This window comes from Zootoca vivipara, chromosome 1, assembly GCF_963506605.1.
Source record: "Zootoca vivipara chromosome 1, rZooViv1.1, whole genome shotgun sequence".
NCBI lineage: Eukaryota > Metazoa > Chordata > Lepidosauria > Squamata > Lacertidae > Zootoca > Zootoca vivipara.
In genome coordinates this window covers 30,125,093-30,142,031 of record NC_083276.1, presented here as the reverse complement: position 1 = coordinate 30,142,031, position 16,939 = coordinate 30,125,093, and the positions used below count along the sequence as shown (strand labels likewise).

Genomic DNA, 16,939 nt, shown 5'->3' with positions numbered 1-16,939 from the left:
CTGGAGAGTAGTGACTAGTGGGGTGCCACAGGGTTCTGTCTTGGGCCCAGTCTTATTCAACATCTTTATCAATAGAAAAATTCCTTCAGTAGCACCTTAAAGACCAACTAAGTTTTTATTTTGGTATGAGCTTTCGTGTGCATGCACACTTCAGATACCTGAAGAAGTGTATCTGAAGGTATCTGAAGAAGTGTGCATGCACACGAAAGCTCATACCAAAATAAAAACTTAGTTGGTCTTTAAGGTGCTACTGAAGGAATTTTTCTATTTTGCTTCGACTCAGACCAACACGGCTACCTACCTGTAACTATCTTTATCAATGACTTGGATGATGGGCTTGAGGGCATCCTGAGCAAGTTTGCAGACGACACCAAATTGGGAGCAGTGGCTAATACCCCAGATGACAGGATCAGACTTCAAAATGACCTTAACAGATTAGACAACTGGGCCAAAGCAAACAAGATGAATTTTAACAAGGAGAAATGTAAGGTACTACACTTGGGCAAAAAAAATGAAAGGCACAAATACAGAGGATGGGTGACACCTGGCTTGAGAGCAGTACATGTGAAAAGGACCTAGGAGTCTTGGTAGACCACAGACTTGACATGAGTCAGCAGTGTGATGCAGCAGCTAAAAAAGCCAATGCAATTCTGGGCTGCATCAATAGGAGTATAGCATCTAGATCTAGGGAAGTAATAGTACCACTGTATTCTGCTCTGGTCAGACCTCACCTGGAGTACTGTGTCCAGTTCTGGGCACCACAGTTCAAGAAGGATATTGACAAGCTGGAACGTGTCCAGAAGAGGGCAACCAAAATGGTCAAAGGCCTGGAAATGATGCCTTATGAGGAATGGCTTAGGGAGCTGGGTATGTTTAGCCTGGAGAAGAGAAGGTTAAGGGGTGATATGATAGCCATGTTCAAATATATGAAAGGATGTCATATGGAGGAGGGAGAAAGATTGTTTTCTGCTGCTCCAGAGAAGCGGACACGGAGCAATTGATTCAAACTTCAAGAAAGAAGATTCCACCTAAACATTAGGAAGAACTTCCTGACAGTAAGAGCTGTTCGACGGTGGAATTTGCTACCAAGGAGTGTGGTGGAGTCTCCTTCTTTGGAGGTCTTTAAGCAGAGGCTTGACAGGCATATGTCAAGAATGCTTTGATGGTGTTTCCTGCTTGGCAGGGGGTTGGACTGGATGGCCCTTGTGGTCTCTTCCAACTCTATGATTCTATGAAATACAATTGGGAGGCCTACAAGTGAGAAGTGAATGCAACAGCACTCGTGATTCCCAGCAACAGGCATTCAGAGACATATAGCCTCCAATAGTGGAGGTAGAAAATATCATGGCTAGTAAATAGCCTTTGATGATCTTTTCCTCCAGGGCTCATTCCACCAGTTTTGCCAAAAGCCCAGCTCCATCATGCACCTCCTACCCCTGAACTATGCAAGCTTGTCATTATAAAAACAACTGTTTTAAAAACTAGTGCCTGAGTTTGATGTGTTTTCCTCCTTTTCCCTTTTCCCTTATGTGTTGTGGGGGGTTTTTAGATTGTAAGCAGAGGCGAATTTTGGGCAGTGCAATTGGTTTCACCGCACTGGAGGGTGCTGCAGGGCTTTGCAACAATAATGTAGTGAATTGAGCAGAACCAAAGGTGAGAGGCTGAGGGGGTGCCAGATTTTGGCCTTGCACAGGGTGCCACTGACATTTTAAAGACCAAAGTCTGCCACTGTTGTAAGCCTGTGGAGAGGGACTGTCTTGTTTTAATTGATTGTATGTAAAGCCACTCTAGGAGCCTTGTTGATTTAACAACAGGGTATATATGCTATAAACTTTTGGTTGGCATCTGTCTGTCTCGAGAAACAATGGAGTGTACCTCCAGGGGGTGATGTTAAAAAAATAAATTAATAAACAAACCTAAGCATACACTTTATTAACAACTCTTAACACATCAAGTTCTTAGAACATTCAGTGTAACCAATGTAATCACAATGTAAAAAATAATTTAAATATATAGTTAAAAGTGAATAAATCTGCACATAAACAATTAATATAAAAACTAAAGGGAGTGCTTTCTTCCCAATAAGCTTATTGCTCTTACTATAAATATAGTGCTCCCCGCCCCCCGGGACACTATTATTTGACAATGCAAAAGTCACTATGCTCTAAACGAGCAATCTTCTTCTCATTGCGGAATTCAGCTCTGTCAATGCGGGACTTGGGGCTTCCGGTCTTCTGAAGCCATTCTTGAAGTTGTCGCACCTTGAAAGTAGGACCTTGGATTTGGCCTTGCACAGTGCCGTAGTCAGTATTCTGCACCCAGCCAACGACACCCAATTTCTTTCCTTCAGTCTAAAAATATATATAAATATGCAATTTATATGCTGGAAAAAGAAATATCGGTAATAATACTCTGCCTTGTGGGACATATTTGAAAGAAGAAAAAGCTAAGGAGTAAACATTATACAAATCCAGAGTGGAGTCCCTAAGACAGTCAGATGGCGCCACGTACACTCCTTCCGGCAGCTCCGGCAGCCATGTTGGTGCGAAACATATTGCTGTGTTTTCCTTTAGACCACATCAGCAAGGCTGAAAAGAAGGTCTTTTTGTCTAAGCAGCCCAGGACCTCCATACACACTGCCCAGGTTTGCGCGCCAGGGAGGTCACTTCAGTGCTGCTAACACACCAAAAACACAGGAGGCAGCAGTTGTGAATTATTGGTCTCTGCTGCCACAGCAGGCACTGTAATTCTTCAGCAGTTTGGCTTCACCTCTGGAGCAGCATTTTGTTGTGTGTGTGTGTGTGTGTGTGTGTGTGTGTGTGTGTGTGTGTATATATATATATATATATATATATATATATATGCAGACAAACAAACAAACAAACAAACAAACACACACACACTGTAATTAGTTACATTGAATAGAAAGGAAACTACAGAATATATTTGCATAGCAACCAATACCAAAGAAGAAAGAAATAGCCACTGTTTACAATCTAGGCCTTTTGGAAATAAAATTTGAGCTCATGGGGATCAGCGTGGTTTACTCTTAAACTGGAGATAGGACTGGAGATAGGACTGTAGCCTAAGGCTGTGTACACACAACCAGCTTAAAACACAGCTAGGGATAGATACTGTTGTGGCCAAGTACTGTATGTATCTCAAAGAGGCAGTAGGAACGCACTGGATGCTGGAGTGTAGTTGCTCAAGTTGCAGGTAGGTAGCCGTGTTGGTCTGAGTCGAAGCAAAATAAAAAAATTCCTTCAGTAGCACCTTAAAGACCAACTAAGTTTATATTTTGGTATGAGCTTTCGTGTGTATGCACACTTCTTCAGATACACTAGAAACAGAAGTGTCAGACCCTATATATATACAGAGGGTGGTGGGGGTGGGTGGGAATGGGTGGTGGGCTGATGGGAGTGGTAAACCTGGAGATGGCTGTTAATGGCTGCTGATGGCTGCAATTAGTCCTGGGCTGAGGTGCTAAAGAGAGCTTGATCATGCATAATGAGATAAGAATCCGATGTCTCTATTCATCCCAGGTGCTTCCATGGTTTTAAGCTTGGTAATGATTTCCAATTCAGCAACTTCTCTTTCCAGTCTGTTCCTGAAATTTCTCTGTAATAAAACAGCTGCTTTGAGATCTTGTGTAGAATGTCCTGGGAGATTGAAGTGTTCTCCTACTGGTTTTTCAGTCTTATGGTTCCTGATGTCAGATTTATGTCCATTTATCCTTTGGCATAGGGTTTGGCCTGTTTGTCCAATATAGAGAGCTGAAGGGCACCGTTGGCATTTGATGGCATACACAATGTTAGAAGATGAGCAATTAAATAGTCCTGAGATGGTATGTTGGATGTTGTTGGGGCCAGTAATGATGTTGTCCGGGTGTATGTGGCAGCAAAGTTGGCATCTGGGTTTATTGCAGGCCCTGGTACCAGTGTCCATGTTAAGTCTGGTGGTTGTATTATTGTGGGTGAGGAGTTGTTTAAGATTGGGTGGCTGTATGTAGGCAATGAAAGGTCTTCCTCCCAGAGCTTGAGAAAGGGAGCTGTCATTGTCCAGGAGAGGCTGTAGATCTCTGATGATGCGTTGTACTGTTTTAACTTGGGAGCTGTATGTGATGACTAGTGGTGTTCTGTTATTTTCTTTTTTGGGTCTGTCTTGCAGCAGGTTCTCCCTAGGTATCAGTCTGGCTCTGTTGATCTGTTGTTTAACTTCATCAGGTGGATATTTTAGTTCTAAAAAGTTTTGCTGTAGATCTCTTAGGCGAGATTCTCTGTCTGTAGAGTTGGAACAGATACGGTTGTAACGTAGGGCCTGGCTGTATACGATGGATTGTTTGGTATGTTTGGGATGGTAGCTAGAAGCATGTAGATATGTTTGTCGGTCAGTTGGTTTTCTGTATAAGGTGGTGTCTATACGTCCATCCTGTATTTTTATAGTAGTGTCCAAAAAATGTATTTCTTGCATGGATTGGTTCATTGTTAGGTTGATGGTGGGGTGAAAGTCATTGAATGTCTGGTGGAAGGTTTCCAGGGTCTGTTGTCCATGTGTCCAGATAATAAAAATATCGTCAATGTATCGTAGGTACAAGAGAGGTTTGAGTGGGTAGGAGTCTAGGAAACGATGTTCTAAATCTGCCATGAAGATGTTGGCATACTGTGGGGCCATGCGGGTGCCCATGGCTGTGCCACTGATCTGGAGGAACAGGTCATCACCAAATTTGAAGTGGTTGTGGGTAAGGACAAAGTGGCAGAGTTTGGTAGCAAAGTCCGCTGTGGTTTTATCTGAAATGGTGTTCCTTATGGCTTGTAAACCATCATTGTGTGGGATGTTGGTGTATAGAGATTCCACATCCATAGTGGCTAGTATAGTATTGTTAGGAAGATTGTTCAAAGATTGTATTTTCCTCAGAAAATCTGTGGTGTCACGTACGTAGCTGGGAGCACTGATAGCATATGGTTTCAGAACAGAGTCCATATAGCCAGAAACACCCACTGTAATGGTGCCAATACCTGAGATGATGGGGCGTCCTGGATTTCCTGGTTTGTGTATTTTAGGTAGAAGGTAGAAAGTTCCTGGTCGAGGTTCCGCTGGTGTGTTTGTGAGGATCTGTTCTTGGATGTGTAGGGGTAGCTCCTTGACAATCTTGTTCAGTTCTTTTTTGTATGCTTGTGTGGGGTCTGAGTCCAATTTCATGTAAAAGGCAGTATTGGAAAGTTGTCTGTGGGCCTCTTGGATGTAATCAGTTTTGTTCATGATGACGACAGCTCCACCCTTGTCTGCCTCTTTAATTATAATGTCTGGGTTGTTCCTGAGATTTTCTATGGCTCTCCTTTCAGCATGGTTTAGATTTTGTTGTAAGTGATGGTGTTTTCTGGTCACATCCATTCCCACCCACCCCCACCACCCTCTGTATATATATAGGGTCTGACACTTCTGTTTCTAGTGTATCTGAAGAAGTGTGCATGCACACGAAAGCTCATACCAAAATATAAACTTAGTTGGTCTTTAAGGTGCTACTGAAGGAATTTTTTTATTTTGTAGTTGCTCAGTTACCCAAGCAAAGCTTCTAAAGCGCTCATAATGCTCACGCTTTCCCCCCAAATGCCTGTGTGGGCGCGCTGGGAAGGCGACAGGAAAAGTCACACACCACCTTCCCTTTGCCTGCCCCAGGGAAACCTCAGACAAGAGCAAACCCACCTGTGTGTTTTTGCGGAAAAACACGCCTTGGACTTTCCCGAACACTTCGTAGTCCACTGAAATGAGGCCGTCTCCATCCGCCATGGCCGCTGGCGCCTGGACCAAAAGCAGAAACGCGGTTAGGCAGAAAAGACGACGCCGAGGGTAAGGGTCCCATATTGCCCACCCCTGCAAATGCTGGAAGAAGACGGTAATCTCCGCAGCCTCCAACGAAGGAGCCATGATTGTGGTGGCGTCGGCGTCGCCTACTTGGCCTAGCGACTCTCCCAGGGAGAGAGGACCGCCTCTCACTTCGCGCCAGCCCTGCGTCCTGCCCCATATTAGGGAGGGGAGGGCAGAGAGCGAAGGGACGCGGCGGGGTCAGGCGCTGCCCGTCATTTGCATCCCCTTGAATACAGAAGAGGGAAGGAGAGACCTGACGATTCAGGAGCCTCTCGGCGTGTTTTATCTAACAGCGCGAAGCTCCCGCCAGGTTCGACGCCAAGCAGCGGAGCCGGTCTCCAGTCAGGAGCCAGGGGCACCTGGGCGGCACCAACCGCCAGTAACGGCTCGCCTTATCATGGAGCTGCCCTCGGCCCAGGTGACTACCGGTAGAAGGGCCTCAGAACATGGAGACGGTCGTCAAGGAACGAGTCCCGACATCTCTTTCTCTAACCTTCCCCTCCCCCTCCCCCGCCTCACCGCCCCTTTTCATGCTGGAACGGAAAATATGCTCGAACCATAGAGAGGGGAACGACCATGTCCCTTAAAAAATAAATAAAAATAAGTCAACGCACAGAGATACAGACCCTAAAGATGCAGACAGGAAGCGGCGAGGACAGAGCCGGATGTAGCACGCGGGCGCTCGTTGCTAAGCAACGGTGGTAAACAGCTGCCCTGAGGATCGGATGCTGCGGTAAAAAGAGGCAGGTGGGAATAGGCTTGGCTTTGCTTGTGGGGCTGGGGCAGCTAGACATGCTCTGCGAGGGCGGGCGAGCAGGCAGGCCTTGCGGAGCGCGGGGGTCCAAGTTACCCTGGAGATTGAACAGGTGGGTGTGGGTGTCCCCTCTTTGGCTTCATCCCATTTCTCGGTGGAACATGTTTGCTCGGCTCCTGTGGCCCGTGTAGAACTGACCAGGCAGTCGCTTGGGGCGAGCAGTAACAGGACGCTGTGTTGAAATCTTTTAATTCTGCGCCTAACTGGCAGTCTTGTTGATGAAATGGGGGGGGGGCCTGTGACCAGACACAAATTGCTGGTCTCCAACACTTGTCAGCCCTAGCCAGGATAGGCAAGGGGATAGTCAGGGATGATGGAGGCTGGAGTGCAACATCTGGAGGGCCGCTGGTTCCCCACCCTTGACTTGAGGATGCAACCTCTATTAGTTTCCCATAGGAATAGCTACCATGATTTAAAAGCATTATTTTGGCAGGTATCTTGCATCAGCTTTCTGAAATTGAGGCCCATCTCTTGCCAACATCTGGTGAAGCTTCTACTGTAGGCTAAACAACTGTTCAGTTACCTTAAGGTTAGTAATGAGCTATCGAACATCTGTCAGGCCACCGTCCCGTTATTAGGAATTTTGCTGATTCCATTTAGGGTCAGTAGCTTCACTGACCCTAAACACTGCCTTAGGTGTACACTACATGAGAACTGTCATAGTGAATGAGAGCAATAGTATATCTAGTTAAATATCCTGTATTCTAGATGCTATATGTATACTGACAGCAGGATGCTCTGTATAGAACTTTATCCATTATATTTACTCTGCTGGCCTTGGTAGTCAAAACCTTTCACAAGCTTAGGTTGGTGCACCAGTTGAACAGATAGCTTGGTCAGTGTTGTCCATAGGGTTGACTGATGTGATACATTGCATGTGAGGTACTTTTGAGTACTGGTAATTGCAGTTGGTTCAGCATACTTTCTGATCATTTTGAACATATTTCAAGTGTATTAAAAAAACTTCATTGGCTGCTCATCAATTTCTGAGTGCTGTGCTTATCTGTAAGAGAATTTTGTCTGAGACCATTATTACTATATTTTAGCAGTAGGTAAAAACTACATACAAATAGCTTGTTTGTTAAAAGCTTATTAAATAATTGGGTAGAGAAGTAATATTAGAGAAATGTTGTGGATCAGAGCTGTAGACAGAAGACCAAGCGTGAACAGGTTTCCTTGCACTATCCTTGAATCGGGGGTGGGATAGTGGATTGCATCAAGTTATGAATCACCCCACCACCACCATTTATTAAAGTCTTTGTAAAAGGCTTTCTGTGCAGATATAATGGTTTGATCCTTCCCTCTGCCAGTCCCTTTTAAGAGAGGAAAGGAAAGGACTGGAAAACTTCATACACTGTTGACTTCTTGTCCCTTTTTCTACACTATTTTCCCTCCCTTAGGCCCTGATGTCAACACAGAAATTTCTAATGGCATAGGGTCCCCAAGTTTGTCTGGTGCACTTATATTTGCAGATTCAAGGATTCTGGATATTGTGCTGATACAATGTCAGACCCTCATGCAATTTTCTGTCATGCTCCCCATATGCCAGTGCTGTTTCCATCACTTAAAAGCAAGGGCCCCCTGTATATATCTGTAAAGGCCCCCTAGAGCTGGTGTGTACTTGCTTTCCCCAATTATAGTGGGGGAAAGGGGTTCTAGCATGAGGGGCCTCCAATCATAGCATGTATGTAACTTGTTGCATTCCCCCAGGCTTTACTGGAAATGCTGAATGGCTCATTTGCAGCTGGCCGTGTGTTCACATATGGATCCAATGGCGGCCAATTCCAGCCTTCCTGCAACAAGCCAGGAAAGATGCCACCCTGAGACTCTTAAAGAGCAGGTCCAGCTAGAACACTTGAGGAGTAATATTCAGCAGCAATTCCTGTGCAACAAAGATAAGAAGCTGGCAGATCTTCATATCCAAAAAGGGAGGAGCTCTTCTTGTTCTCAGCCTGCAGAAACTAGTCAACTGATCTTGGAGAAGGCAGGTTTCTATTCTGCTGGCCCACGCAATTGGTACTTCAAGGGCCAGGCCAACAGTCTGCCCTCCCACTGGAGAACCAAACGGAGAGAAGGCGTGGACAGGTCATACCCTCTAAAACCAGTCTTTCCCCATACAGCTGGGAATGTTCACCTGCCCAGTTCTTGGCAAGTTGGGAGCCCACCAGCTAGAAAGACTCCTCCCATTAGCCCTAGCTCAGAGAAAAAAGGAAGGTCACATGCAGTCAAGACTCATCATGTTAGAGTGCCTTCTCCTTTTTCTGTAGAGCAATCCAAGAGAGCAGCTTCTCATTCACGTAGAGCAGAGTCGGGCTACATTCAAAAACTGGAGGCTGCTGGGCGGAGCTTAGAGGAGGAGATCCAGCGAAAGGAGGCCCTGCTCAGGGAGAAGCTGAGGAGAACAGAAGAAGAGCTTCGAAGAATCCAGTGGGAGAGGCAGCAGGCAGAAGCAGAAGGAAGACGGCAGCGGGGAGGACTATGTATGCCTGAGAGGAAAGCAGCAGGTATTACTCAGGGGCATGTTTCCAGATCTATAGTGCAAACTCGTGACTGTCAAAAGGTACATATTCCAGACAGCCTTGTTGTCTCAGTGGGGACTGCCCTGCCTCCCCAGGCACTCCACATTGAAAAGCTAAAAAAGCAAAGATTGGTGGCTAGCAACAGTAAAATTCGAGAGAATGTATCCCAGATTTCAGCCACTTCTAGCCCAGAACTGGCTTCCATGCGTGACCAGGCTCCTTCCGCAGCAGCCTCGTTGGGACAGGTTGACTGTGTGGCAGCAGAACCCTCATATACAGAGGCTCCAAGCAGTGTAGAGGATTGGGGAGAGTGCAATTTCTGTGGGCGAAAGCTTTATTGCTCCAGGTTGGAGAAGCACATAAGCATCTGCAGGAAGAATCATGGCTCCAAGAGAAAAGTGTTTGATTCAAGCAAGGCTAGAGCAAAAGGCACCGAATTAGAGGCCTATTATCTATTGAAGGGTTCAGACACCTCTCAGGTAATACATTTACTTACTTGTTATGCATACCCTGCTCTTCCTTTGGGTCTATTTGGAACTTTTAGACAGTCACTGATCAGCCTGGGTTCTTTTTAGTTTTAATGATGTGCCAGCATCATTTGCCATCATTCTCTGGTTTCCACTTTGGTATGGGATGATGTTCATTCTTTACCTCTTCCTTTCAAAGCATGTGGAATTCCTAATAAATCTGGACGATCCCTAATATACCTCTAATTTCCATTCATTTACTTCAATTCAGCCATGGGTAGGGTGACTGTTAGAAATTATACCAGACAAGAGCCCAATAAGTAAGTTGAAGTCCTGGTAAATGTTTAGTTAAATACACCAAGACTAAGCAGGGAGAATACTAACTATTTTACCTTCTAGTTACAGGTAGGTAGCCATGTTGGTCTGGTATAGTCGAAACAAAATAAAAAAATTCCTTCCAGTAGCACCTTAGAGACCAACTAAGTTTGTCATTGGTATGAGCTTTCGTGTGTAAGCACACTTCTTCAGATACACTGAAACAAATATAGTACCTTCTTTCATCACACAAAAACGAGGTGTTGAGGATGTGAAAACAAATATTCAAAATTATCAAATTTATTTTATGTAACAAGTCAAGTCACTCATAACTAACCTGCAAATGTCACAGCTGCATGGTAAGATTAAGATCAGACTTAGAACGATCCTCTGAAATTAAGAATGAAGAAAGTACTTGTATTTAAAAGTATGGAACAGTCCAGTGGCATTAAAGTCCTTCTATTTTAGAGGGTCTGTTCAATTTCACCATCAGATTAACTCTGGTAATTTTACCCCAGTATAAGATATTTCATCTGCATTCCAGTTACAATGTTGAGATGATCTGAGCAGTGGGAATGATTTTGGTAGAAAACTCAGTGATACCATTCTGCAGTGGACTTCCGTGTTAGTGATGACTTTTTAAAAGCAGCACGTGTTCTGTCCACCTAGCAGAACTTTGGTCTTCACATACCGGTAGTTCCATTTGCCTTAAAGGAATCAAGAACTTGTTACATTAGAAATGTCCTGCTATCTGGTATATAACTAAACTGTGTCCAGAGCAAAAACAGTAGCAGGAAATAAGAGTGTGAGCTAACAGGTTGTACTAATAGTTTCTCCCCTTTCCTTCTTCTCACTACAGAAAAAGAATTCCAGACAAAATTTTGAGGCTTCCAAGCAAAACAGTGAGATATCTAAGCAAAGCAACTGGAGACAGAAGCATGAATCATTCATCAAGACATTGCGTAGGGCTCGTGCGCTGCAACGAGTAATCTCCAAAGGAGGGAAGGCCTCAGACCTCCCCCCAGCCCCTGCTATGGAGAACCCAGATTACAAACTATGCCCTTATTGCACCCGTCAGTTTGCACCTAAGGTGGCTGAGAGACACATTCCCAAGTGCAAGAACATTAAGAACAGACCCCCACCGCCACAGCAAAAGAAACACTGATAGTAGTGGGCCAAATTGAGATCTGCAACTGGCATCATCACATTGAGGCTCCCTGCCATTTCCTTGTTTGATAGCACAGAGTAGCAGACAGCATTCCCAGTGCTGCAGCTTCATTTTATATATAAAATACAAAGGTGTGAAATCAGTGAGAAGCCCACAAACCATGAACAGATTATTAAACCCCATGTATTGCATATTAAGGTCCAGTGCTTCATAAAATAGTTAGACCTAAGGTAGTGCTCTCACATCTGTGTTGCTGCTGTTGGCTGGTCCTCATTCCCTCCCCTGTGCAGTTCTTCACAGAACCCATGCACATTTGTCAGGAACATTAGGATTTCTGTCTGCCTCCTAGGACATGGGATTATGTGCTAGAAAGATACTACTAAGAATTATCAGAAGGAACTCTTACCTGTCTTGAGGTAAACTCTGTAACTTTGTGAGGCATCTACTAAGTGGACTACCATTCTTGGTTCACATGTTCAAACAAGAACAGAGAATTCTTAGCTCCCATAACTGAAATGAAGGTCTTAAACTACCCAGATGCTCAGCATTACGTAAAACTCAAACTATAGAACTGTATTACTAATATAACTGCTGGGAAGGGGCAATACCTACTTGGATATATTGCTCGCTATCCATCTGTGGTGTAGAGCCAGTGTGGTGTAGTGTTTAAGAGCAGTAGACTCGTAATCTGGGGAACCGGGTTCGTGTCTCCGCTCCTCCACATGCAGCTGCTGGGTGACCTTGGGCTAGTCACACTTCTTTGAGGTCTCTCAGCCCCACCCACCTCACAGGGTGTCTGTTGTGGGGGAGGAAGGGAAAGGAGAATGTTAGCCGCTTTGAGACTCCTTAGGGTAGTGATAAAGCGGGATATCAAATCCAAACTCTTCTTCTTCTTCTTCATCATCTCATCTGGCCATTAAGTTTTCTTGCCCATCTACAAATACTGGCAAACAAACACCTGGTCTGTCCAAATTTCTCTAAAGCTATAAAAGAATGGTGATTGTAAAATGGATTGATTACTTTAGCATAATTTGGCCACTGAATCCTTCCTCTTTATGCAGTCATAGGTTCAGGGGGCGGGGAAGGAAAACTAGTTAGTTATTCAGAAGGCGGGCATTTGGACTAGCCATACCTTTGGTGTCAGGTTAGTGGCCGAGACATTTTGGAGGCTCACCAACTAGAGAGAGTGTTTGGCAAGCAAGGGGAACAAGTGCATTAAAAGCAGGGTGACGTATGCATTCATTGTCTCCCAGTGACAAACTCAAGCCTGTAATAAAATATGTGGAATGTGGCAACTTGGAAAACATGGGGGAAATGTAATAATTGAACGTGGGAATGTATTGCCTCCTTCACAGCTTCTTCACAGATACCAGCATTATTTTATGCAATGCAATACTTCAACAGATTATGTGGTTCATAAGCATTGCTATGGATGTCCGAAAGCTTCAAAATGCAAGTGTTGATTCACTTGTGAGAAATACCGATACTGCTTTAGAGATTGTAAGGACAAAACTAGTGGTGTGCATAAGCCCCTTTCATATCACTGGTCATAAAAAAGAGCAGCAAAGAATACTGATGTGTTTAACTTTGTAAAAAAAGTAGGACATGGAATTCAGGAGAGTATCCCCACTGTAGGAGCTACTATAATGGGAATATGAAACAATTATCAAAACACACTCCACATTTCTGTTACTAACAAAGTAAAAAAAATAATGTTGAGGACAGACTGGTTTTCTCCAGTGCACACATGGCTATTGCCAGCTCCCCTTGTTTGGTTTTTGCATGCTTTCAATGGTGATGTTATCAAAGCAGAGAGGCTGGTTTTCAGTGGTTCTCCTGTACCAGCCAAAGGAAATTTTAAAATCCCTTCAAGAGGAATTAAAGAAAAATCCAGAACCCATTTTCCTTGGGTCACAACCATTTAGAGATTATCTCTTCAACAAAATAGTTTGCACTGTATGCAGAACAGCAAGAAATATGCACTTGGAAAGATTCAGATTGTTTCAAAGGAGTTAAAAACAAGCAGACCCCCCCCCCCAAAAACCCTTGCAGTGTACTCTATTATGCATGTATGGCTAAGAAAGATGCCAAAACCACAGAAGAGAAAGATGGCTCTACTCTTATTTGGGTCTTACTTCATATGCAAAAAATATTGTTTTTGAACATTTAAAAAAATGCAATGAGTCTATATACAAATCAGTTGTGTATAAAGTTTCTGAATACACTTGAGCCTTGATTTGACACCAGAGGTCTGAGGAGGCAATTTACATAGATTGATTTTTGCTGCCATATGTGAGGTATGGAGTTTTTTGACTGGGAATCCAAGCCAACATCAGCACCACCTCTGATGTGCAATATTAATAGGGGGACTGTATTGCAGAGCTGCTGTAAGTAACTCTCTCAGCACAGCCCTTCAACCTGCTATGTGGGTTTAACAGTGAGAGAGTTCTATGCTGATGGGCTGCATAATTTTTAATCATTTCTAAATAAACATACCATTGTCCCCAAGAATGACAGTCAGCATATGGGAACACTTCACAGCACTGCAAATTCTAGGAGGGCACATCTCCAATAACAAATATCTGCTATAACTGCTTTCCTTACTACATTTTTTTTAAAAACCCAGAGATATGGGTCCTCTGCTTTTTCCAAGATACAGTACTCTTGAGAAAACACGGAATCCTCATCTCTATTAGTTGTTCCAGACTCAAAGATATATATCCACCTCTCAAACAGCAAGTTATTTATCGTATTTCTAACCAGTGTGTGCTATCCCTGTCTTCTTAGTGCACTGGTTACTGATGGCAAATAAAGCTGACAATTGCTAACATAATTTACATGACAAAAATACGAGTGATAGCTAATTCTGTAGAGCCAAAGTTGTAGAGATTTTAAGATGTGCCTGCGGGGGGGGGGGGGGTGGTGTAAAAAAAACTAGAGGCAAGCTCTGTCAACTGAAAGCACAAGACATCCATCCTAACATTTCTGATGACTGCAAGTGTACAACAAAGTACAGTAATGGGAAAAAAGAGTTTGTTCCATTCAAGCAAGATGAGAAGTCCAGAGTTGATGCTGAAATCATGGATCTGTACTTGAGCTACAAGCAAGCATACATTATCTCATGTCTATTAGAAAAATTCAGAACACATGAGGCAAATGAGTGTCAACATTTATTTAAACAGAAAACGGCAAACCATTTCACCATTGAATCTTTCAAAAAAAATAGATAATGACAAACTAGTTTTCAACTAGAGTGTCAGTGCAGGCATGTTTCACATTCCATTATAACAAATTAACAGCAATGCTAGCAAGAGACTGACATCTACAGAGCTAACACTGCTGAAATGGGTCTGAAACTGCTCAAAGGCACACCTGGCCCATTTGCCCTCTAGCCCAGGGCAAGATCTGTGTTTAAACTGCTTCTTTGGTTGCATAGCAGGGTTGGTGCATATATTATGGTCTGTAACAGGCACAGCTTGAACAGCGTGAATCCTAAGGCACATACATATACTGCTGTGGAGCACAGATCATCCTCATAGTATCCATTACTCCACGAGATCCAAGGGGGAAATTGTCTGTGCATTTCACTTGCCAAACGTGTAACACGGAGCAACTCCCATTTGCTCAGCAATTCCTTGCTGGACAATATCCAAGAGTGCTAGTTCACTCTCTCTCAGTTCCTACTTTATAACAGGACAGTCTCTACAGTCACAACAGCATTCTCATATAAAAATAATAAAACTGCTCCAATACTTTTGGAGACAAGATTATCAATCAAATAACACAATAACCTACTGTTCATTTGGTATTTTATATTCAAGCTCTTTTCCTTCCTCCACTGACAGTAAGGAAAGGCACACCAACACTATCCTTGGGGCTGAACAGAAGAAAAGAATGGTATCTAATTCAGTTCCAAGACAGTATTTGGAGAAGAACCAGGTACTTCCTCAACAATGGAACTATTAGGGTAGGATACTCTAGCACCTGTTTCCAGCCAGAAAATGTTTATCAGTCTGATAATAGTTTTAGAAGAGAAAAGTGCATAAGGGGATATTAGAGACAAGTGAATGGGAGATTGTAAACTCCATCTATGATTAGCAAATAAAAGATAAGGGACACAAAATAGATACAGTAACTGTTCACAAAAGTTAAGATTAGGGTACAGAATTATTTTCTTAAATAAGGAACAATGGGAATTCCACTCCAGGGTAGGGAGTATGCAGAAGTGGCTCCCAGGAACCATAATTATGCCAAATACAACATTTAGCGAAAGTATCAATTTCATTTTTAAGGTGAAAAGCAGAAACCCTATCTTCAGAGTTCCTTTATATACAGTTTAGAACTGATTAAACTAGAAAGCTTTGAATTGGTGTATGCTAGTCTATTACAAGCCAAGATAGCTCAGTTGGTAGAGCATGAGACTTAATCTCATGGGTTGAACAAGATGACTCTCATGGTCCATCCAACTGTACAATTCTATGGTTCTAAGTAATTTATTTGGATCAATTTTTAAAGCTGACACTGCTTCCTTTCAGCTTCATCAAGCATTAGATAGGAAATGAAAATACTGATTTGCAGAAGGGGCACAAAGCCAAGAGGCTTTCAACAACTCACTCCAGTACTCAAACTAAGATGAAAAGAAGAAGCAAATAAGTTGTGTGTCCAATTTCAATTTCACGTAGTCCTTGCTTGGCTTGAAAAATAATTGTTGTGAACTCTAGAACTACAAACTCCTTGGATAACTGGAAAATACAGCCATTAAAAAAAAATTGTATCAGAACCGTACCTAGAAGTGCTAAGAAAAGGGTAACAAGAGATCCTCTCCCAAACATCCCTTCAGTTAAAAGTTAAAAACACCTGTACAAATTGGAGGAAATATAACCAGAAATACAACTGCAGTGAAAGACAGATTTTCTGTGTTTCCACCTTCAGAGTAGTATTTTTCCAATGCTTCCCCTCCTACAAAGCTGATGTCCTGCCCTTTGACTTTAGGTTGAAAGCAACTTGGAGCATGACAGTTTGACTGTAATTGTTGATATTCATTTTCTTTCCTTTTTCAGTCGCCAGAAGATGATGTGTCAGGGCTCAATCCTGCCTTTGCGAAGTTGAAGAGGGGGGGATTAAGGACATGCTATTGGAGCCATTCCTGCGGTGTGGCTACCTGACCTCAAGGGCAGACTGAGATAATGTATTTATAGAGAGGGCAGGCTGCTGATGTCTGAACAGACCCTGGCTTGAACTTGGGGCTCTGCCTTTCTCTAAATGTCCTCCTAGCTTAGGGAGGAGCTTCCCCTCTTGCATACATGGATGCTGTGGAGACCCTGGCCTTCTTGTTCACAAAGGACCTGAAGCCAGGAAACCTGCTCTCTTCATTCAAGTTAGTGTGCTGTGAAATTGGATAGATTCCAGTGGACTTAAAAGACTACAGGCTGAAGCGGCATGAGTCAGTTCCCAGGAGACACCAGGAGTCAGAATCCAAGTCAGGCTTTGGATCTGCTTCCTTCTCTTCCTTGGATGTTTGTGTGGCTTTGGAATGAGCCTCAAGCTGCCCAGACAAACAAACAAAAATTACTCCTGATATAATAAAGAAACACATTATATATTGCACATGAACTCTGTCACATGGCTGTTCAGTTAAACCACGTCTGCTGCATTCTGTTATTGCACACATATACAAAGAATAGAATAGTGAGGTTTAGAGTTGAACAACCATCTGCTCAGACTGCCAAGGAAGTGTTATTAAAAAATCTGCTGCTTCTCAGAGACCTGCTAATCTGGAACAAATTTCGGG

The 16,939-nt window shown here is 43.4% G+C and overlaps 3 protein-coding genes across 5 annotated transcripts in view; 1 reads left to right on the top strand and 2 right to left on the bottom strand.

The window, feature by feature from the left end:
* Positions 1–1,911: 1,911 nt before the first annotated feature.
* ACYP1 (acylphosphatase 1) lies at positions 1,912–6,690 on the bottom strand. 2 transcript variants are annotated; one of them, XM_035108315.2, is made up of 3 exons: positions 6,492–6,690; positions 5,704–5,799; positions 1,912–2,351 (listed from the first exon to the last, which is right to left on the bottom strand). In XM_035108315.2, the coding sequence occupies exons 1-3, from the start codon at positions 6,657–6,659 to the stop codon at positions 2,136–2,138; spliced, it is 480 nt and encodes a 159-aa protein (XP_034964206.2). In that variant the 5' UTR covers positions 6,660–6,690; the 3' UTR covers positions 1,912–2,135. The 2 variants fall into 2 exon arrangements, with proteins under 2 accessions (XP_034964206.2, XP_060128620.1); XM_060272637.1 differs by lacking the exon at positions 6,492–6,690 and adding an exon at positions 6,119–6,267.
* A 1,718-nt stretch (positions 6,691–8,408) lies between these two features.
* Positions 8,409–11,761, top strand: ZC2HC1C (zinc finger C2HC-type containing 1C). The gene is made up of 2 exons (XM_035108328.2): positions 8,409–9,677; positions 10,840–11,761. The coding sequence occupies exons 1-2, from the start codon at positions 8,409–8,411 to the stop codon at positions 11,143–11,145; spliced, it is 1,575 nt and encodes a 524-aa protein (XP_034964219.1). The 3' UTR covers positions 11,146–11,761.
* Positions 11,762–11,776: 15 nt separating this feature from the next.
* Positions 11,777–16,939, bottom strand: part of NEK9 (NIMA related kinase 9) — a 28,360-nt gene continuing 23,197 nt past the window's right edge. The window contains exon 22 of one of the 2 annotated variants that reach the window (XM_035108296.2): positions 11,777–11,944. In XM_035108296.2, the coding sequence (XP_034964187.2) occupies positions 11,777–11,944 (168 nt within the window). Of the gene's footprint in view, positions 11,945–12,696; positions 16,694–16,939 lie in introns of those variants that run through there. The other variant, XM_035108302.2, reaches the window with a different exon arrangement.